Raw genomic sequence first — 23,301 nt, 5'->3', positions numbered from 1 at the left:
AAAAAAAAAGGGGAAAAAAAAAAAAAAAAAAAAAAAAAAAAAAAAAAAACACATCTTAGTAAAACCAATACCTTCTCAGCTTCGCATCGAAGCTAAAAATAGGTTAAATATGTCATTTTTCTTATTTTTAACATATTAATAATCAAAATCAGTATTAAATTAAAATAATTTTTTGTTAAAAATAATTTAATTAATTTAAATAAAATAATTACTTTAAAATAATTTGTTCTTAATTATTTTTTTTTATATGTAAATACTTATTTTTTAATAATTTCAAAAATTAGAAGTGATTGAAAAAGTCTAATTGCAGATTTGAAAACAGTGCGAAAAGTTGATTTAGAAAAGTATATTTTTGTTTCTGATGAAAGTTCCTTGTAGTCCAGAGTATGAAACTTATAACTTATAAACCCTTTAAATTTTTATACGCGATAAAGAAATATACAACTATTTTAATATTTTTTATATCTTTGTAAAAATTACAATATTAAATTATTGAATATCAATTTCATACTAAATTTAATTACTATAATTATTATTTATTCATATATTATAATTATAAATCAAATAACTAATCGGGATAAAATTAAAGGAATAAGAGATATTGTTGCTTTTAAAATAATTTACCGATATCTCATAATTAAACACTATCTACAGATTTATATCGAAGCGTTATGATAGTAATTTTAATCTCTATCAGATATCATCTATACTGAATCCTACTATGCTACTCCTCCACTGTGCTGGGGTTTTTTTTATAGTAATTTTAATGACTGTCAGATATAATCTTTTTTTGTCTCATCTATTAGGCATCCCTATTATGCCATGATCCCACTGTGCTGGTTTTTTTTCCTTTTTACTTAAACAGAATAATTTCAAAAATATAATATTAAAAACTATTCATTTATTTGTGTTACATAGAATATTGTATTTTTTTTTAACACTTTGAATAATTCGTATTTATTTAAAAAACTATTAAAAAAGTACATGACGTGTTTTCTTGTACTAATTTGAAATACTATAAAGATGAATATTAAAAAGAGTTTATTAAATTACAAACTTTTATATTTAAAATCATTGAAATAATTTTGGGAAGAGGGGCTGTGAACACCAAAGGTCTACCTGGATTTTCAAGGTAAAGTTTTTAGTAATTAAAATATTTGTATCTTTTTAAATTGGAATTCTATGAATCGGATATATAATTTAAAAGCTATTTATAAATTTAGATTTTTTTTTTTCAATACAATCATGACTTAACGATACATATAGTACAAATAAAAAAATGTCCATTCATAAAATAAAGTAATAAAATAATTTAAGAAGTTCATCGGTGAAGTTTTAATAAAAGACAAGATTTTATATGAAATTTTCAATTGAACTGAAAATTAAGGTGACATTTCGATCAATTACAAAGACTTTTGTGGTAACATCAAATTTCATTTTTTTGTTTATACTTCTACATAAATTTTGATACTTATGAGATTTTATACAACATATAATTAAAATAATTTTAGTGATGAATAATAACAATTTTTACATTAATTTAAAAACTCTTCATTTACTATGTCCTTTTGTTAATAAAATTTGTATTGATTGTATAATATTCTAAACAAAATCTTATACAACTGAGCTAACCAGCTTCTACTTGTACAGCAAAAACTTGGGTCACCCGACCAATTCCTTTTGTCTGTCCTTCTCGGAATAATAATCTCATTCCTTCAGTGACATATTCTGGGTGGCGAGCAAATTTAAATATTACTGAGGCAGTATCATTAGTATGCATTCCATTTTTATCACAGTCCATAATGGCAACAATAGCTGCTGTCTGCCTTATATTTCCTATGTGTACAGTTGTTTGGAATCCATTATGTATTGATGTAGCATGATATAATACAACAATTCTTGCCTAAAAAATAATTACATCACAAATAGGTAAATTGAAGATTATACTAGGATTACACACATGTTTTTTTAAATCTATAAAATTATTAACTGTAAAAATTAGTCATGCAGACAGGTTGTTTAAATCGGTTTGAAAAATCAAACTAGCATAATCAAATATTGTACTAAACTTTTAAAATAATTATATAAATTATTTTTTGTCTAAAATTAATATCTAGTTTGATTAAATACTTGGATTGTTCAATTTGCATTCAACTACTAAAAAACTAAAAGTTTAGGGTTCAATTCAATTCTAAAAATCAGGTTTCATAATGTCACAAAATCGAAATTAAAAAATAATTTTGGAAGGAATGCTATTTTTACAATAGCTATTTAATTAAAATCTATTTATATTTACACCAGGTACCAGAGTGAAAATAGAGTACTTGGTCAAAAATGAATTAATTAGTTCAAAAATAAACTATTTTATCAAAAAAATGTAAAGGAATAAAAATATTCAGTATAAAATAATATAACTATTTTTATAAAAATACATAATGATGTATTTATAGATTATAGTAAATCTCCATTATCTGAATAAATTGGGGACCACAATCTTATAAGAATGCATGAATATTTAGATAGCTGGATTTTTTATTGTCAGTACAATAAATTGGTATCTTAAAAAAATTGATATTTTACTTTAATACAAGTATAAGATAAATATATTTTGATAAATAAAACAAAATTCACATCAAAAGCATCAATTTTTGAACTTTTATTTTAACAAAACAATTATAAATTAACAGGACCAGTTTCTACAAAAAAACTTATTTCAAAAATTGATTTTTTTACACCAGGTTTTATTGTATTAAAAAATAATATTTATTTTAATAATTATTAATACTCTACAGAAGAATCGATAAATTGTGATTAACATTAGTTTTATTTCTAAGTTTAACTCAGAATGGCATGGCCTGATTTGATTTGATTAATATTCTTTACCTGAAAAAACATGCATGCTTGATGATTGACACCTAATCCTAATAACACCATACCATTTCGTAAACCGGGAATTGATTGTTCCAAACTAAGTGAAGCACTCTGTGTTGCTTTTACTACTCTACAAGGTGCTTTATTTCTATGAATTGATTGTATAGTAACAGGCACAAATTTCCCATTGCTAAATGGACCTTAAATTTAAATATAAGATATTTCAATTTATTCTTAAGCATAATACAATGCAATATCAACAGTAAAAATATAATTAATTTTTAATAGCAGAGGTGTACTTGGAACTTTTTAATTTATTTATCTCCCAGGTACTAAAATAGAAGTAAAAAATGTTATAGACACAGGTCTTTAACTTTTATAATTTTTTACTCAATATTTGGTAATATATATATAGAGAGAAAGTAAAGTTTTGAATAAGACACTGGTAATAAGTAAAACTTATCCTTTATTAAAACCAATTTTCTTTATACTTCATAAAATAAACAATCACGTCTTCAAACATAAACTTCTGTTGGATAATTTAACTTTAAATGAGTGACATGGCAGCTAAAATAGTAATTCATATTTAAAAGGTTCAATGGTAATTATGAAATTTTCAAAAAAAATTTAAACTATTGCAATAGCTTCTAACAATAAAAATTTAGGTAAATTTTTACTGCTGTCTTTTCATTACTTTATTTTCTTAAATTACTTGCACACCTATGACGAGTTCTGTACCAATGTTTATAACACCTTGTGTGAGAACTCCCCCAACAATAGTTCCAATATCAGGCACCTTAAAAATTTCATCAATTTGAAACTGACAGCATTCCTTAAATTAAAAATTTAAATTAATCCTAGGATTTTAAATAGTTTTTACTACTTTTTAATTTACTTGTTCTAATCTTTCTTTTTCTTTTAAACTAATGCTTGGTGGTAAAACATACAAAAATCGTATTAACAAATCCAATCCTTCACCAGTAACACTCGATACTGTAAATATTGGAACAACATTTTGATTCTGCTGGGAAGAACTAGCTGTTATAACATCATCTTCGGATTTGACTACTAAAGGAACCTAAAAAAGTTGTACTTAAAGACTTACTTAAATAATTTTATAAATGTAATAAAATAAAAATTAAAACATAACTTATTGTATAAAGTTTTTAATCAACTAATCATCTTTACATCTATGTGAAAGAAATATTTACTTTTCTATTTCCAACAGCCTTTAATATACACTCCAACCAATTTAAAGTGTTATCTGCTGGAGTTATGTCTGTTTTTGTAACAACAATACAGAATGGTAATCTAAGAGCTAGTGCTAAATCCATATGTTCTTTGGTCATGTTTAAAGGAATAGAACTAGAGGTTGTTACAGCAGGGCTGCTAACAACAAGCATAACTTGATGTGGACAATAACCGCTAAGTCCAGCTACTGTAGTTTTCAAGTACTTTTTGTGACCAGCCAAATCAAGAAATGTTATCAACTTTGTTGAGCGATCTCTTATCTCTTCAGCAGTACGAGCATTCTGATAGTTAATAACTTCACCCTATATATGAAATTATTATAATTACAAAATGGGAAGTTCATTAATTAACATTGAATATAACATAAAAAAAAATTCTATATAATATAGGCAAAAACTCTTTTATATCAAAAAAATTACTATATAAAAATCTAAAATAAGTTTACATGTTAATGAAATGATCTTAAAGTAAATTTTATTAACCAATTCAGATTTATCTTAAATGAAGACTTGAAGTTAACAATATGTTAACCGTATTTGTCGACTTATTAAAATTGTTAATTTCACATATAATTGAGCCTAACTCTAAAATATTTTTCTAGGATTAACTCAACTTTTCAATTTATAGCATAAAGGATTATCATATAAGTATAAAACACTTATTTTCCTTGAAACTATTAAAATATTTTTATTTATGTAAAGGAATAAATTGATTAAAATAACTCTATATTAACATTTAGTTAAATCATTTGTTTTCATTCCTTTAAGGTTTAAAAACTTGAACTTCATTATTTTTTAATTGGAACATCTATTTTTAATTTAATAATATGATAGAAAAGAAATTTTCAAAAGATTTGGTTCATATAATATTATTTATTTGATTAAGCGTTCTTCTATTATTATTTGTTAAAATTTAGCATTTATGGACCAATTTTATATTGATAATCTGAAGTTTAACATATAGTAGCAAATATATCTTCATTATGTCACTTAAACAAGTTTCTATTGACAATTATTGTTATTATATTTATCACTTACAATAGCAAGAATAAATATAAATGATAACTTATGGCCTTAAGATACAGATTATTGTTGACTTCGGTATCATGAATAACAAATTAATAATAAATTTCTATAAATTAAAATTTTCAAACAACTTTAAATTCTATCAGTTAAAAAATCTGATAAGTACAAAAGTTTTTAAATTTTTTCTATCATCAAATCAAATCAAAAGTAAGGCTTTTCATTAAATAAAATTAAATTTTAGGTATTTTATCATTAAAGAGATAAGAAAAAAAGTATTCAACAAGATATATACATGTTCAAAATATACAAAAATTTAATAAGTTGATGCTTGAAAGTATAATTATTAAAAAATTAATTTTATTTCTAAGAGTTTATTAATAGATAAATTAAAAATATATTTTCAATTTTTCAGCATTAAAATAGAAATTTTGTGTCAGTTAAGTAATTAATATATATAAATGAGCATGCTGAAATATTATACTTACATGAATATCAAAACCTAAAATTTCATGTGATATAGAAGATGTTCGGCCAGATCGAAGTTCATGTAAATGCCTAAGAACATTTAATCTTGCACTACCTCGTCCATTGTCATTTTCACCATGGGCCAGAACACCAAGTAGTGTAGATTTACCAGCATCAACTCCCCCTAAAACAGCAACCATAACTTCTATACACTCTTGATCATCTGGAACCTATATAAAATATGGCATTAGAAAAATTAATATTTTAAGAAAAACAATTACATAATTAATTATTGTACAATACTTTTATATAAATACATTTATTACTATTTAACACAATTAAATTGAATATAATTTACAACCAAGTAGAAGAGTTAATTAGGCATATTTACTTATTTTTTATTATTTCATTAATTATTGCATAATTTATTGCAGTAATTTATTTACATAATTTTATCAGAAAATATGAAAATGCATATCAAGCATTTTATAATATTTGTAATTCATTTTTATTTAAAAAAAAAATGTTTGAAAATATAGGAACTTATAGATGATAAAAAGTAATATAATAATGCCTTTAATCGTGTATTCTAAAATTAAAGACTGTACACAATTACTTTTTTAAAAGCCCTCAGATAACCTAAAAATAAAATAATATTTCATTACACAAGAATGACCTTTATAAACTGAGAAATTGACTGAAACTACAGAATTTACATAATAGTGTATACAGAGTGATTTTTTTTATCATAACCCAGAATAAAAATAACAAACATTTATTTCGATAGAAAACATTAAAGTTTCAAATTTTATTGTCAATTATGACTTAATCAATAGACATGCTTAAAATGTGGTTGTAAGACAAATTGTTGTAAGTTAACATTTATAAATATACCAGTTGGTAATATAGATAGAATATTTGTCAACAAACATAATTGATAATAAACGCTCCAAATCTGTAATAGTGGTATCATAAAAAACAATTATCTACCTGTACTTGTAATCTCTCATATATTAAACAAGTATATTAACTCAAAAATTTAAAATTTAAAATATCTTTATATCTAATAAACTAATAAAGTTATGTTAAAAATTGAAATGTTATTTACTATTATTTATCAAAATAAAACCTTAACACATTTCATTAAATTCCAAATGTGTGCCTATTTGACAAAAAAAAAAAGTTGATACCCTTACAAGACATATGGGATGTACTTAAAAAGTATTACATAATTAATAATTTAAAATTATTAACTAAAAGTACCCAAAAAATAAAAAGTTTAAATAATTATTATTCTGTGAGTTATTGAGTCGTTTATCATAGAAAATTCATCATATATAAGTGGAACAGATTTTACTAATAACTATTATTAAAATTTTTCACTTTTTTTTTTTTTATCAATTTTTATAGCCTTGGATTACATTCTACAGTAATTATAATCAATGTTTTTCTATTGTATAAAATAATTAATACCACAACATTTTATTTTTAATTCAGCCATTAAATTATTATAGCTTTTAAATATTTGTTAAAATTTGAATTAACTAAATTAGTATTATCAGCTTTAATTCAATGAAGCATAAACATTAAGATATTTATGCTGTGAACAATAGGTATTTATTTGACTATTGATAATTTCATAGAAAAATGCCAATTGTATAATAAATATGTAGAATGAAAATATACGGTTAATTCTATAATTTTCTTAAAATCACAAACCACTGTTTAATACTATTAAAAAAAGCATAAAAAATTTAATTTTATTAACTTTAAAAACTGTAACAATTTAATAGATAAATTAAAGTAAGAGTTTATAAAACCAACATTTTTCTTTAAAACTAATAAAATGACTATGTTGAAATATTCAAAAAAGTTTTAAATAAAAATTCATTCGTTTATTAATTTTAAATATATGAATTTTGCAAATTATTACAATTCTACTATATATATTTCTATTAACAGTTGAAAGTTAAAGTTAAGTCATTATTAGATCCACCTTCAAAATAGCTCAAGTAATTATAATTTTTAAATTTTAAAACACTTGTTTTGGTTGAATAAATACAAATTTAAGTTATTAAGGTATATTATTACTAAAAATATGTATAATAATTATTAACTTGGGAATTTCAAAACTAACCTTTCTAACTAAAATTTCAGCTACCATTTTGTCTTTTCCAACCATTCTTTCGCGTAATACTGATGTAGTGGCTCCAAGTTTACTAGCCATTTGATCAAGAGTAATAAGACTAGATTCCATATCTTCAATGGATAAACCAGTTAACATACCCGTATCTTCAACACCAATTTCATATATTGCTTCACCATGCCCTTCTCTAAGCCTCCATTTTAGCTATAAAATTAATTTATCATTTAATAAATAAGAGTGGTTTAACAAATGTTAAATTACCTGAGTAACCAAGTGTTCAAATCGTAATTTTGATGGATTAATTAATTTGAGTTTATACTCAACATTTCCCATTTGTGGCTCTGGTGGAAGGTGAGTCGCTAAAGCATCATCTTCTGGCCACACATCACAACTTGTCAAAGAGCTAGAACCAGGATCAAATAGATCAAGGAATGAATCCATTATATATAATTATTCTTTGAGTGATGATGGGTAGCTTTGCTTTGCGGAAGTTAATCCCAATTAAACTTCTTAACTTCAGCTGCATAAATTAATTATATTTACACATTACATTGTTGTTGAATTGACATTTTATTATTGGCAACTACGTTGACACAGTGCCACTATTGTATGTGGAAATAAGTAAACTAGTGAGCACTACGAGAGCGGGAGCAATCATATTGCCTGAAAGTTGTCCAATATTTTCACAGCCTCGGAAATAGCAAAATAAACAAAAACCAATGACAAACGCGATATAGGCAAAGTTTAGTCAACACTATCTAACGACTAGCATTTATTTATAATCTTAAAAACAAAAGCAGTAGTAGGGTCATCGCGTCAGTAAAGCAGTTAAACGTTATCAGCCCAAATGGCAGGGAATCGCAAATTTTAAAATCTATACAAGTTATCATGTAATAAAAACCAAGGTCATTTGATAAACAAGTGTTTTCAAAATGCTGTCAAACAAAAAAAAATAGATATAATTAAGTGTGTTATACTAATTAAAAATATTTTATATCAAGATACATTAAAAATATGTTTAGCAGCTGTTAACGATTAACTCTATACTGAACTGTACACTTACTGCACGTATACTGTATGCTTCAAGTGAAAGGTTTTTTTTTTTTTTAGTGACGAAATTTGACTGTTACGCCAAAGCATGCAACATTAATACATTAGTTATACAATAGTAAATATTATTCTTACATAGGTGAAAAATTGGGTTGCCAAGCTCACGTTTTAATTAACGGAGCCTGCTTGCTGCAATGTTTTTATTGGAAAGACACATGAAATAATATACATTTGTAATTACTATGATACTTTTAATCGAAGATCAAACTTGAATTATGCAAATTAGTAATCCCCTGCATTTAGATGCCCGGCATAAGTGCAATTAGAAAAATCTTAAAAATGCTTAGCCCCTAAAAATTTTAAAAATAATATCAATTTTGTTAAATATATATATTTTTAGGAGAGATCAAATTAGCGCAATAAATATTTTTATTTTAAATATTCCTTGAAGGCTAATTCTAAATTTCAAATATAATTGAATTATTAAAGAAACATATGATATAATACCCTTTTTTTTTTTTTAATGTGTCATGTAATTACCAATAGAGATCATAAATTTTAACACCTAAAGCTGAGTTTAGTATTTATACACACAAAATAAATTAGTGTAATGTTAATTATATCAATCTCTTTATACCATTATACCAAAATTAAAATTAAAATTTCAAATTAATCAAACAATTATTCAGTCTCAAATATGATGTGAATTTTTACTAACTAATTACATACATTTTTCACTCCAAAAATTATTCTTCATCTATATTCAAATGCAAATTTACTGATTTGATATACGGATAACTTAGAAAAGATATTAATTAAAAAACATTGTCTAGTAATATTTTACATAGATTATTATTTATGTCATCAATAGTTATGCATCAAGATAGTAGCACCAACAAACATTTTATCAGTTGGGGTAATACAATATAACAATATTTTTGCAAAGAGTCCTTCAACTTTTTACCAGACCAATTATTACATAATGCAATTATATATATATATCATTAAATTATTTTCTTGTATTAAAACTTACCAATATACACACATATAAATACATTTTAATATAAGAAATTTAAATCTCCATTAAATTCAAGTTGGCTTTCTATTTAAAAGATCATTCATTTTATTAATTAAATTATCATCGAACATGATCAATGGATTTTTAGCTTCGATGGAAAGCTGAAAAGATATTAATTTTACCATGATGTGTTTATTTTTTTATATTTTGTGTCTGTCAATATTTTTCTCAGCTCTCACTGGACTGATTATTCTCAACAATACGTCAAAAGATTACAAATCGTATCTAATTGAGACATAATGCTCAAAAATTGAACATTTTGCTCTCGTTCCCGGTAAAAAGTGAAAATCTCGCCAAAAATTACGATTTTTAAAATCGGTAAATTTCGACATTTTTTTTGTCTAACAATTGCTATAACTTATTAAAAAATGAACAAAACAAAAAAATTCTTTTTTTATTGAAATCATAGATATTTTCCTTTCATTTGATATCAATTTTTTGAAAATCTGACCCTTTACCTGCCCACAGGGGGGATTCAAAATTGTAACTTCTGCACAAAAATTTAACTTTTGTGTTAAAATTTTGGGTTTTGTATTTTAATTTATTATAATATATCTTATAATGGGTTCACTGATTTTGATAGAACTGATTCAACTGATTGACATAGAATATAATGTTAAATTTATTTCATTTTTTTTTCTTCTTTTAAGTCGAAAAAATTAATTTTAACATTTGAATCAGCTTAAATTGCCAATTTTATCAAAAAATGAAAAGTGTATCACTTTTGACAAATGTATATGGATCCATAGCTTCAATTTGTGTAATTTTCAATTTACAAAATTAATATTCTTTACATAGAAAATATGTTTTTTTAATAAAATACATATATTTTTTTAATTATTTTTTTTTATCGTTTATAATGCTGCAAGTTAATATTTTTTTGTCATGTAATACGTTAGGGACTTTTATTCTCCAATTACTAATTAAGGGATATCGTTTCAGTAAAATTTATTTTTTTCGATAACATGAATATCAACATGTATTTTGATTGTAACAACAATGGAAATTATTTATGTATTGTTAACTTAACCTTTAGAGAATATTCAGAGCCGTATTTAAGAAGTAGCTTTTAGTTCCCTAAAAGCTCTTAAGGGTAAATCTCAATATTAAAGCAAGAAACGAACAAATTTTATTTTAATATTGGTAGTTAATAATTAGAAACATTAATATTACCAACGGTTTTTAACACAAAAATAAAGGTTATTTAACATTTTACCTTAGGATTAACAATAATTGATAATCATATAATTGGTCGAGCGGTGAAGTATTAATATTTTAAAGCAGTGACGTAGCCAAGATTAAAGGACTAAGAACCTTTTTTTTTGTTTTTGGCATCTAACATGCTCTTTTAAACACCAAAGTCTTAATTTGTTAATAATAATTGGCTAATGAGGAAGCTATAGCTCTCCTTGGATACTAAAATCAGATGAAAACTAATGTTGAAGAAAAAGTTTTGAACAACATTTTTTTTTCTTAATAATATTATTTAAAGTAGATCTCTGAAAAAATAGGAGTGTTTAAATTTATGTAACCATCCTACGCTAATCTAAAATGCACCCCTGATGAGAATACTAATAGCATATTTATGTTTCAAAATAATAGCTTTTATTTGCGTATTATAAACTTAAGAACAATGATAAATTAAGTATTTGTACTCGAACCTCTCAAGTTGGGCTTCTTCTATGAACCATTGATACTAAGATAAATGTAATTATATAATATAAAAATAATTACATTTAAAATCTAAATAATGATCTGAAAGTAACTACTTGTAAAAACGTTAATTGAGGTTTTTACAAATTATTTCATTAAACATGTATGAATACAGGTATTTTGATTGGTTGCTTTAAGTGGCGTAGCCAAAAACAACTTCATAATGGAAGAACCCATAGTAAAAAATTTCATATTTTAGACCTATTTTTTTGTTCATCACTCATTAATTCAGAAAGTAATATTGCTGTCAATAAAGGTTGCGGCCCTCTTCACCCGCAGGCAACACCACTGACTCATTTAAGATATTTTATACAAATAACTGAAATGTTTGTTCATTACGTAACTAAAAGGTAGAATTTTTTTTCGGAACCCATAAATCTTACTCAAGTTTTGCTCAATATCAATAAAAAATATTCCAGCTAATATATCAAGATTATTAAATAATTATTACATTTGTTTAAAACAAAATTTTCTACAGCTCACTTTAAATTTTCAAACATATGATAAGCATAATACAGAAAATATAACAAAGATATAATAAGATATGAGTGACAGGTATAATGGAGTCAAGGTTTTTTAGAACCAAATACTTAAGCTGCGCTCTTAACAGCAATTTCACGATATTTAATTAAATGAGTTTAATGTAACATAATAGAGGTTGAAGGTATTGTTAGGCCTGTGTGATAGTTATAGTCAATAGTCAATTGTAATATAATAATTAATCGAATATATCGATAATCTTTTTAAAACATCGACATGCATATACACATATATATATTAGAGAGATTATTAGCTATATAGCTTAATTTATCTATTAAATCGATTTATTTTGTGCATGTTTGTTCTATATTTGTAAAAAAAAAAAAAATTTTGTACATTAATTCTTGAATATTTGAATTACGTTTGATAGAAAAATAATAAAAAATAAAATCTAAACAATTTTTACATGAAACTTTTTTCTGTACGTCGAATAGTTCGTCAATAATATTTAAATAAAATTGATTTCAACGGTTAAGATAAAAGTATGTTGTTTTTTTAATGTCTATGACTAAATATTACGACATTATTTATAACTATATTAAAGCAAATAATATAATATTATATTGCGAAAACTTAAACGTTCCATAAGATTGTATATAAAAAACGATTAATCGGTATTTTGTGCAAACTTAAGTTCGGTAATTCTGTTGTATAATAGAATGCAAAAAATATTGAGTATAGATTAAAATAAAATTGTATGCACAAATAATAACTTAAATTTATATTATTTATAGGAATCAATTTTTTGTATTTATTAAAAATCCATCTTTACATTAAAAGTTTTAAAATACAGAAAACGCCACGAAATACTCACATTAAACAGAAGCTCATGTGTACAAATTTCATTGATAAAAAACGTTTGTCTTAAATATTTTTTTCAAAAAAAAACATTAACAGTCATTTTCATTTTTTAATCTAAATATTTCCTGTAATATTTATATTAGGTGTTTTAGAGGGTATACCTATTTATTTTTTGAAAATTAGCGTATATTCTATAGTTTAATTCATTGGAGTATGCAAGATTTTATTATTAACAGAGTACTATAGAGTATCTATTTAAGATTTTTGAGTAGGTTGGTTACATGAACATTGGATCCCCTAATTTTTTTCAGAATCGCTCGTTAAATAATATTGATGATCAAAAATACTTGTATTAGCAAATAAACACACAGTTTTTCGATTATTTTAGTTACATTTTTGTTATATAACGTTAATAATTTTTAATATTAATCATTAAAAATGCAGCTTAAAATAAAATTTATATTTTATGCTGCATTTTTTGCTTATATAAGCTTAACAAAACGTATATTGTAAATTAATACACAAATAAACTCTATTCAAGGTCTTTTTTTAAATCGACTGATTTTTCATTATACCTACTAAAAAGATACGGTTACGTAACCTATGTATTATAGTATATAATTAAAAAAGCAAACGAAATAACTTAGGTGTATTAAAAAGTTATAACACATACTATGTGTAAAATAATTCGGTCATAAACAATAGGTTTATTGAAAAGATAAATTCTGGTATGTAGCTGTAGCGTATTTAAGGGGAATGATAAGGACCTTCGCCCCTCAAAAACTAACGCAATCACTATTTTTTAAAAACGATATTAATGAAATATGGCTTTAAAAGCCTTCTTTTTTTTTTGTCATCAATTTGCTTTTTTATAAACAATTTTTCTAGCATGCTTACCAAAGAAAAAAATTAATTGCCATCTTAAAATGAGTTATAAATGTCACTGATTTTAATAATTTCATAAATAATCATTGAAATCTCTCAAACGCAAATGTGCTATTATTTTGTTATCATTATAATTTATGTATTTATATAACAATACAAATCTAAATAGTATACATTCTTTAATATAAATAATTTAATAGGATTTAGGTATTTTTTCTATAAATACAGCAATTGTGTCATTTAAATTTTAAAAAATTATATAGAAGTACCATTAATATAATAGAGGATATATATGATAGTACTAGTACTAGGGTAAAAAGTGTGGTAGGAGTAACAGAAGGTTTTCGGGTGAGAGTAGGAGGAGTGCATCAGGGTTCTGCTTTAAGCCCTTACTTATTTTCTATAGTGATGGATGAAATTACTAGAGAAATACAAGGAGAGGTGCCGTGGTGCATGTTGTTTTTCTGACGATGTAGTGTTAATAGGAGAAAATAGGGAGGAAATTAATCAAAGGCTAGAGGTATGTAGATTAGCTCTTGAAGAATAAATAGGAGTTAGACAGAGTATATAGAGAACGAGTTTGATAAAGGAGAACACGAAGTAGGTGAAATAAGGAGACCAGTGACAATAGCCGAGGACGTGATTGGAGAGGTGGAAATTTTTAAGTATTTAGGATCAATTGTGCAAAAGAGCGGTGGTATTGACGAGGATGTAAGACACATGTTAAGTGCGAGTGGTTGAAGTAGAGAGAAGCGTCTGGTGTCTTATGCCATAAAAGAATTGCTACGAGGCTGAAAGGTAAATTCTACAAGACTGCAGTGAGACCAGCTATGATGTATGGTTCAGAGTGTTGGGCGGTTGATAAGAAAGTAGAGCAGAGAATGAGTGTAGCAGAGATGAGAATGCTTAGATGGATGAGTGGAGTGACCAGAGAAGATACGATAAGGAACGAACATATAAGAGGGAGTATAGGTGTAACGTCAATTGTAGATAAGATGAGAGAAAATAGACTTAGATGGTTTGGTCATGTTATGAGGAAAGAAGAATCGTAAGCGGTAAGAACAGTTATAGAAATGAATGTTGAAAAAAGAAGAGGTAGAGGAACACCAAAAAAGAGATAGAGGGATGTAATTGAATGCAATTGAGGACGGCTGATATGAGCGTGGATGATGTGGGTGTCAAGTGGAAGTTTAGGATAAGGGTGCCCGACCCCAAGTGGTTGGGATTAAGGCGAGCAAGAAGAAGATATAGAAGTACCAATAATTTTTTTGAAGGGAGGGTCTAATTGTTAAAGCTGAGCTATGACTTTCATCAAACCCATCAATATTTTTTTTCATTTCATAAGTAATACAAAAATAAAAAAAGCATTAAACTAGAACTCAAACTTGAAAATTCCATAATAAAAATTTCTCTCAGCATGAAGATTACTTCAGTGAAATAAAACTCTATTAACACTGTCTAAACAAATAAAAATTATTATTTTTTATATAACTTAAGCTTGAAAAAGTCTTATTAATGCTTAATTTTTACATAAAAAACGTTTATTTACACAATTTTTAAATAATTAAGATTGAAATATTTATTTTATTTTAGCCAGAAGAAAATAAAAAACTACTGTAAATAAGACACTTTATTGTTTCATTTAATAAAAAAATGTAATCAAATTTTGTGTATCGTAAATGATAAATAACATGAAAGTTTTAAACTCTTCTAAATAAGAGATTACACTCATGTAAATTATTTCTCAAGATACATTTTGAGTATACATATAACAAAATTCAATAAAATAAATTGATAATACAATAGAATTAAGTGGTTTGTATTATGGTTTATATGTGATTTGCTTAAAATTACTGGAATTTTTATTTTAAATAAACTAGAAAATTGACTGCAACATCTATTGTTATATTAAAATGTTGAATATTTATTTATTTAAATATTTAAGATAACTATTACAATATCAGTTCCATTGCCAAAACATAAATTACACATAATATTAAAAGATTCCCATTTAACCTGGCGATTGATGTGACATAATATAATATGTAATATATATTTGTTCGCCTTAGATAAAAGATAGAATATAATTCTAACTTTTATCTTATTATAACATTTATTTCAAAAAACACCAATTTATTTTTCGGCTAAATAGTAAATAATATGTATTTACATGATGCTATCTATGTACAATTTATTATTTTGTTGTAATATCGCTTAATTATAGTGGATACATCAATCCATAATATATTAATATAGCTTAAAAAATTAACAAATAATTTCACACTTAAAGTTAATTAAAAACTGAATATAAGTGTTCTTTAAATATTTTCTGTACATTTTTGTAATAATTTATTTGCCCTTAAAACATTAACAAATTATAATGTACATATCATCATTCTTTTAACTCTAATACATGAATATGACGAATATGATGCAACAAAATTTGTTTATAATGTGTATTATATAAACACGCTATAACTTAATAGAAATATTTTAATATATCTAAAAGTAATTTTAGTTTTTTTGCTATATGAAATTAACAGTTAACTCAAAAATTGAATTAATATGACAAATTTTTACAGATACCTAATGATAACTATTTCAATAATACAAAGATAAAATAAATTTTAACAATTATATTAATGTAAAAAATCATTTTTATATTTATTTGCATGTTACAGTATTTTCACAGTATAATATAATTTTAACGAATACGTAATGATTTGCATATTTATTTTTTTGTACCAGTTCACAAGTAAAATTACTCATTTATAATTTATTGAAAATACTTTTTTTTATGATTAATTGTATATTATACAAATTATTAAGTCAACAACACATATCATGATTTACTCTATCTAATTTAAATTTTCATTAGGTAAACATAATTAAGTTTTTTCTAAATTAAATATGATGAAAAAAAACATAACAAACATATGAATAATTTAATAAAGTATTTAGAGCACATCATAATTACATAAAATTTGCAGATGAGTTAACTGATCAAGATGAACTCACTTAGTTCTCCAGTTTTTACAACCTTATGGTAGAATTATAACATCTTAAATTAAGACATAAGTTACACCTGACAATCTATTAATAAATTGTCATACTGCAATTATACTAGATGGAATAAACAATAAATTGCAATTACCTCTAATCTAGTATACATATTATAAAAGTATATTATTATTAAAGATTGAGGAGACAAATTGTAATTGTATATATATTTTTATAAAAACCAATTGTAAACTTATAGTGGGGCCATGTGCTATAAATAATGGAACAGAAGGTTAAATTAAATTAATGTTTATTTTCATACATTTGCTTTCTAATATTTTAGTAATTTATGTTTTTATAAGTATATATATACAGAGCACAAATGAGAAAACAATAAGATTTCAACATTTTAAGAAATCTATTTTACTTGTTGTCACTGACTTGGATACTGCATAGAGTAAACTCCAGCTGGCATATTGGCAGGTGTAGACATTTGTTGCCCATTTGCTGGTTGTCCAGCTCCATTACCCATTTGATAAGCAGTAGCATTGCCCATCTGATAAGGATATCCAGTATATTGACCATATGCAGCAGCTCCACCATAACCAGCTTGCATGCCTTGTACATACTGACCTTGCATTTGTGCATAAGGATACCAGTAATTCATACCTTGATTATAAGCCATATTGTATGAGTACTGACCAGCACTATTTTCAGCTCCTGCAGCAGCTTGTGCAGCTAAATTGGCAGCGCTATTGGGATCTCCTGATTCTTTACCCCAGAAGCATTTTACGGGATGTCCATTGATTTCTGTATTGTGTACTGCTTCAATTGCTGTAGTTGCTGCTTCCTTTGTAGAAAATTTAATAAATGCATATCCTTTATCTCTGAACGCCCTAATTTCTACTATTGTGCCAAACCTAGAAAATACTTGCTCTACAAGTTCTTCTGTTAACCCTTCAACAATACCTCCACAATATACTGTACAATTTGTTGGGCTAGACTGATTATAAACATCATCAAAAGTAACTGCTCTATACCCACTATACTTATTTGGTGCCCTAGGTGGTGGTGGTTTTCTAGTAGACCAATTTGTCCTAATACTTCTGCTACCTAACCATTGTCCATTCATAGAGTTAATAGCATTTTCTGCATCAGACTTTTTGACAAATGATACAAAAGCGTATCCCTTTGATTTTAATGTTTGAGGATCACGCACTATTCGACAATTAGAAATTTCTCCAAAAGGAGCAAATGCTTCTTTTAGTGTGTGTGTTTCTATTTCGGGACTAAGATCACCAACAAATATATGATAATGATTGCTAGTATCAAGTTTTGGTTGATTACCAGGTGTAGTAGCCCAGTTAACTTTCATTTCTTTATCCAAAAATAAGCGCCCATTCATCGCAGCTAAAGCCGTGGCAGCACCAGTGTGCGTATCAAACTCAAGAAAGGCATAAGGATCACTACCTGGCTCTCGAATTACTTTGCAAGCATTGACTGGTCCAATATTTGTGAAAAGGGCACATAATAAATCTTCCGTTACAGATGGGTCTAAATTTCCAACGTACAATGTACGAGGGTTGCTCTCGTCACTCATGTCGCAACGTTTATTTATTTTTTTTAATATATATATATATATGTTATTTATAACAATAACAGTACAGTTGTAAAAGTAATTAATGTTTGTTTACTCACTGAGTATTGGTGATTATAGTTGACGAAACTAAACAAACGACTGGTTCCGAGCGGTAACAAACAATGGACGGGCGTAGCGTTCTATCTATGTTAGACAAAACCAAACAAAAACGTTGAGGTACTTGTTGACGAACGCCGGTAAAACGGTCGGCGGACAACGCTGTTGTTGCCTACGTGAAATATGAAAAATAATATTACGTACTATTTACTAACGCCTGTTTGAATACACAATTTTGCTCGGAAAAGAGCAATATTATATACGTATAAAACGGAAAAAGTTCACGTAAATAATGAAAGGTTAAAAAATTATTCGTATCACCACATTTGGCAGTGTTGACAATTATAGTTACGACGCTCATAAATCTTGTATTCGTTGAGGTTTTTAGATGATATTTTGATTAATAATCGTCGTCAGATAAATCAATTTTTTTTTTTTAGTTTATTAAAGAATATGTGTAATATTTCCTATAATATATCTCTAAAATTAAAAATTATGGTATATTTGTTGAATATTAGCCGGCCGATAGTCTAAATGGAGTGGTTACACTGATTCAGAAATAGATCTCTCTCAACCGGCATGTAGATGGCGTTGTGGTACTATGAAAAAAGAACGCCACTGATCGCTTGGTGACGAAGCATCGTATTATGTGTTCTAATTCAAATGGATAAACCTCATTGCTATCCCTACTCCACTCGCTTATCGTATCTAATAATTTTGTTTTTAACATGCAAACAATAACTATGTTAATAAAAACTCTGAACTATGATATTCGTGACAGTTGGGATTTTACTTGTAGTTAGAAATGACGAGGATAGTTTAATTGAAGAAAAAAATTAATTTTATACTTAAATATAGTTTTATCAAGTAAAAACGTAAGGAAATAAATTTATTGATATTTTAATTTTTGAATACTAATGAAGCTTTAGTGATGTAATATCTGTAGTATTCGTAAAAAAGGAGACAAGTGTAAAATTGCAACAATTTTTATTCTAAATCATAAAAACAATATATTGTATATGGTTTTAAATATAAAAAAATGGTATTAAATATAACTTAAATGTAAATGTAAATTTAATTTTTCCAAAAGTTTCAATTTTAAATTTATCTCCATTGCTCGAACACCACAGATGTATTCTAGTATGTGCTGTAATCTCAAAGAAAAATAATTATAATTCAAAATTTTTTTAGTTACATTATTAAATAAGTTGAGGTAATTATTTTTAAGGTTATAGTTATGTAAAGGCACAGTAAAAACTATTTACTTTTTAAATGATATTCTTGAGAGAGGTGTATATTTTTTTTTTGTTGCTTGATTCATTTATAAAATAAAAAAAAACTTAGATACTATTTTCCCAAAGGCGAAACCATAGGTGTAATTATTAAATCCCCTATGGCAAATAGTTTTTAATAAAACAGGTTGTAACAGTGGTTACGTCACAAAATATTTTATGATAACAATTTGAAAATAAGGTTTATTCTAAAAAAAAATTGACAAAACTGTCATACGCACAGTATGACATACACGCATTGTGACGCAGAGGAGTATTTAAGGATCTTCAGATTATTAATTGACACCTTTCTTTAAATTTTGTAAATTTTAAGATAACGCGATTTATAAGTTATAACAATAACATTATGATATAAACATTAAAATGGGGAAAAAAATTTAAAAGAAAAAACTAATACTATCAACAAATGTTTTATCATAAAACAGAAAATGCTATTAACAATAAAAACTATTATAACATTCAAAATCAATTATGTGTCAACATCAAAATAATATTAAATGTAATTATAACATGAGAATATCTTGAGATTTATTTTTTATTTTGTTAAATATTTGCTTTTTGAAAGTAATGTAACATAAAAATTATTATATTTCCTAATGAATAATAAAAAATAAAATATAAAAAAATACAAAAACTAAATAACATGTTATAATATTAGGAAATGTGTAACACAAAAATATAACAAGGTTATAACATAAAAAGATATTGAATTTAAAAATGTAATTAACGTTTTTATATAACACAATGAAAAACGATTAATAAATAACGTTATAATATCGTAAAACGAAAAGCACAAAAAACATTTTATGAATAAAAAATTATGTACAGAATTTTAAAGAGTTTTTGAGAAAGTTTTTTAAAATAAATAAATAATTTATGACTTATTTTGTATGAAAATACAAAATATGAACTGATAAAAATAATTAATTTGAACAATTGGAAAAAGGACGTAGGTGTAAGACAAATAAACTTCTATCTATGTAATGTTTTATAATTATTATGGAAGAATTTTATTTACATAATTCAATTTAATACAATTAAGTACTTCTTAAAAAACAATAGTTTACAATGCAACGTAAATACAAGTCCAAAAAGGTTGTGTTTACAGTTTACTATAAATCATTTTTAATTTCAAAGACAATTTTAATGATTACAAAATCTAGAGAAATAAAAGATTTATTTTTCTAATTCAATATATATTAAAATTTATTTAGCTATTAATCAACAAAGTTATAATAAATAATACGGAAATCGTGTATAAAATACATTATCTACATGTTCGTGAAATAAACTCATTAAATTAAACAGTTTTATTTCAATAAATATTACTGTTGTAACTGAATACCTACACTTGGTAAACTTTCCAACTTTCCTTATAACGCTAATAAGTTTGATTTTATTTCTGTTATTAAATAATCTTTGATACCTTTATACTTAGTTGATTAATTTATCGCTGACCAAATTTCTTCTAAAATAATAATTTTGACAATTTTTTTTGTTTATTTTAATAATATTTATTTTACGAAGACATTCAAAAATGTTAATAACTTCCGATATATTAATTTTTAGAAATTTAGTGGTTAACGATAAATTAAACACTATTAATTTTTTATTATAAAATTTGCGTATACGTTTATTCTGGTATAAAACTTTTCATTATCCATAAAGCATTATTTTTAAAGATATGAATTTTATTTCAAAATTCATTTGAATTATTCATAAAAATTTTTCGTTAAAATGGTTCCTATTAAAATTTCAGTAAGGTACTTCGTCAAATAAGAAAACAGAGAAAATAATTTATAATTGGGTTCAAAATTTTTAAAATCAACTTATGATTTTTGGTTTAAAAAATCAACATATTTACTACACAATAGTTGTGTCACTACTTTCTTTAATAATATTAATGATTCAAATAATAATTTAATTTTTTTGATAAAAATATTAATCTTTAATAATATAACAATATTTCAATTGTTGGCATTAATATTGTCAGAAAAAATTGATATTTAATTATATTAAATAAATAAATAGTTTTAATATTTTGGACCCCTCATATGAAAAGAAACAGCAAGTAAAATTAAAATCGTAAAACATTAAAGAATTGAATTTTATACTATTCTAATCATTAGTATAGACATATAAGTTAGAAAATATGGGTGGTTCACATAATATAATTAGAAGAGGATTAATAAGAAATATTTTTTATACTAGTAAAATATTATTCGAGAAATATGTATTCGCAAAACTTCAGTAGAGAATTGATCAAGATTTTACAAAAAGAACAAACATTTAAATTTAATTTAAAATTAGAACACAACAGTTGACAGCTTTGATTATAAGTATAATAGATTTTTGTAAGTCAATTGAGTTAATTTCCTTGATATGTGTAACTTTATTATTTTAGTATTTTAGCAGTATCACTATATTTGATTTGTTATTTATCTTTACCTCAAGAAATAATTTTAAGTTGTGATGTATATTTTCAGTATTAAGTTGTTTGTGTTGCAATGTTCATGATTTGCTGTTAATTATACGATATGATGTCTTTGTAAAAATGAGAATAACCTTAATTTCACATAAATACTATTTTAATTTGATTAACATTTAAAATGTATGAACTCTTATGTTTTATATAATATGAAAAATTATTAAGGTTAGGGAGATCTAGTGAAAAATATTGGTTTATTACACAATTCAAACAATAATTTACGTAACCTGTATTTTATTTATTTCAGGGCTGGGGAAGTGAAATACCATTTACATAACATTATGGTATGCTAGTTTCTCCTATTTCAGACATAACGATAAGAAATAATTGAAAGATCATAATAAAAATATATGAAACCCTTGTATTTTTTTTTGAGAAAAAAAATTATTTATACATAATTTTAAAATTGTATTTATAAAATGATTAAAAGTTAAATGTTGAAAAACTATTATTAACTATTGTGTTATAATAAAGAATCTTGCAATGAGTTACAAAAAATCTCAAAATATTACCTATTTTTTTTAAATATACGAAAATACGTATTAATGAACAAACAACTAACAACAAATTGTAAAGCGAGAATTTAGCCCGAAGACTACTGAACATTGTTTTTAGAAAAATAATTTTGACACTTATATTTAAATAACACAAAGAAAATTAAAAAAATTAAATTCAACAGTATCTGTAACTGAAAGCCTTAATATTTTACTAAATATTTATAACCAGTGTTCTAACTAATAATATAAACTAAATTTTTTTTCTTCAAAATGGTAGCCATTTGTATTGACTTTCAAAAAGAATTCTAAGTATATATCAGTTTAATATGATTACCCTGTAATAAGTGTCATACACTAATGGCTTTTTGGAGAAAAAAATAGCCTCGTAAAAATTATAACTTCTATGCTTTATTTAATTAAAAAAAAGTTATACTATATATTCTTACGAAATCATCGATTCATTTGGAATTCGAATATTATAAAAAAAAAAAATAAATCTGTAG

The 23,301-nt window shown here is 24.8% G+C and overlaps 2 protein-coding genes and 1 long non-coding RNA gene across 3 annotated transcripts; 1 reads left to right on the top strand and 2 right to left on the bottom strand.

Moving 5' to 3' along the window:
- Nucleotides 1-881: 881 nt before the first annotated feature.
- On the bottom strand, nt 882-8,831 carry LOC126906995 (GTP-binding protein 2). The gene is made up of 8 exons (XM_050687971.1): nt 8,020-8,831; nt 7,750-7,962; nt 5,633-5,842; nt 4,083-4,424; nt 3,767-3,949; nt 3,592-3,703; nt 2,884-3,071; nt 882-1,903 (listed from the first exon to the last, which is right to left on the bottom strand). The coding sequence occupies exons 1-8, from the start codon at nt 8,197-8,199 to the stop codon at nt 1,628-1,630; spliced, it is 1,704 nt and encodes a 567-aa protein (XP_050543928.1). The 5' UTR covers nt 8,200-8,831; the 3' UTR covers nt 882-1,627.
- Nucleotides 8,832-17,117: 8,286 nt separating this feature from the next.
- LOC126907386 (nucleolysin TIAR) lies at nt 17,118-18,818 on the bottom strand. The gene has a single exon (XM_050688618.1). It carries the CDS (start codon nt 18,423-18,425, stop codon nt 17,259-17,261), a length of 1,167 nt encoding a protein of 388 aa, XP_050544575.1. The 5' UTR covers nt 18,426-18,818; the 3' UTR covers nt 17,118-17,258.
- Nucleotides 18,819-18,953: 135 nt separating this feature from the next.
- LOC126907424 (uncharacterized) lies at nt 18,954-22,799 on the top strand. Its single transcript, XR_007704528.1, has 2 exons — nt 18,954-19,396; nt 22,549-22,799. It is a non-coding gene; the product is annotated as an uncharacterized LOC126907424 (long non-coding RNA).
- Nucleotides 22,800-23,301: the final 502 nt, after the last annotated feature.

This window comes from Daktulosphaira vitifoliae, unplaced genomic scaffold (assembly GCF_025091365.1).
Source record: "Daktulosphaira vitifoliae isolate Bord-2020 unplaced genomic scaffold, ASM2509136v1 Scaffold_5, whole genome shotgun sequence".
NCBI classification, from domain to species: domain Eukaryota; kingdom Metazoa; phylum Arthropoda; class Insecta; order Hemiptera; family Phylloxeridae; genus Daktulosphaira; species Daktulosphaira vitifoliae.
This window is presented reverse-complemented; position numbering and strand designations above follow the sequence as displayed.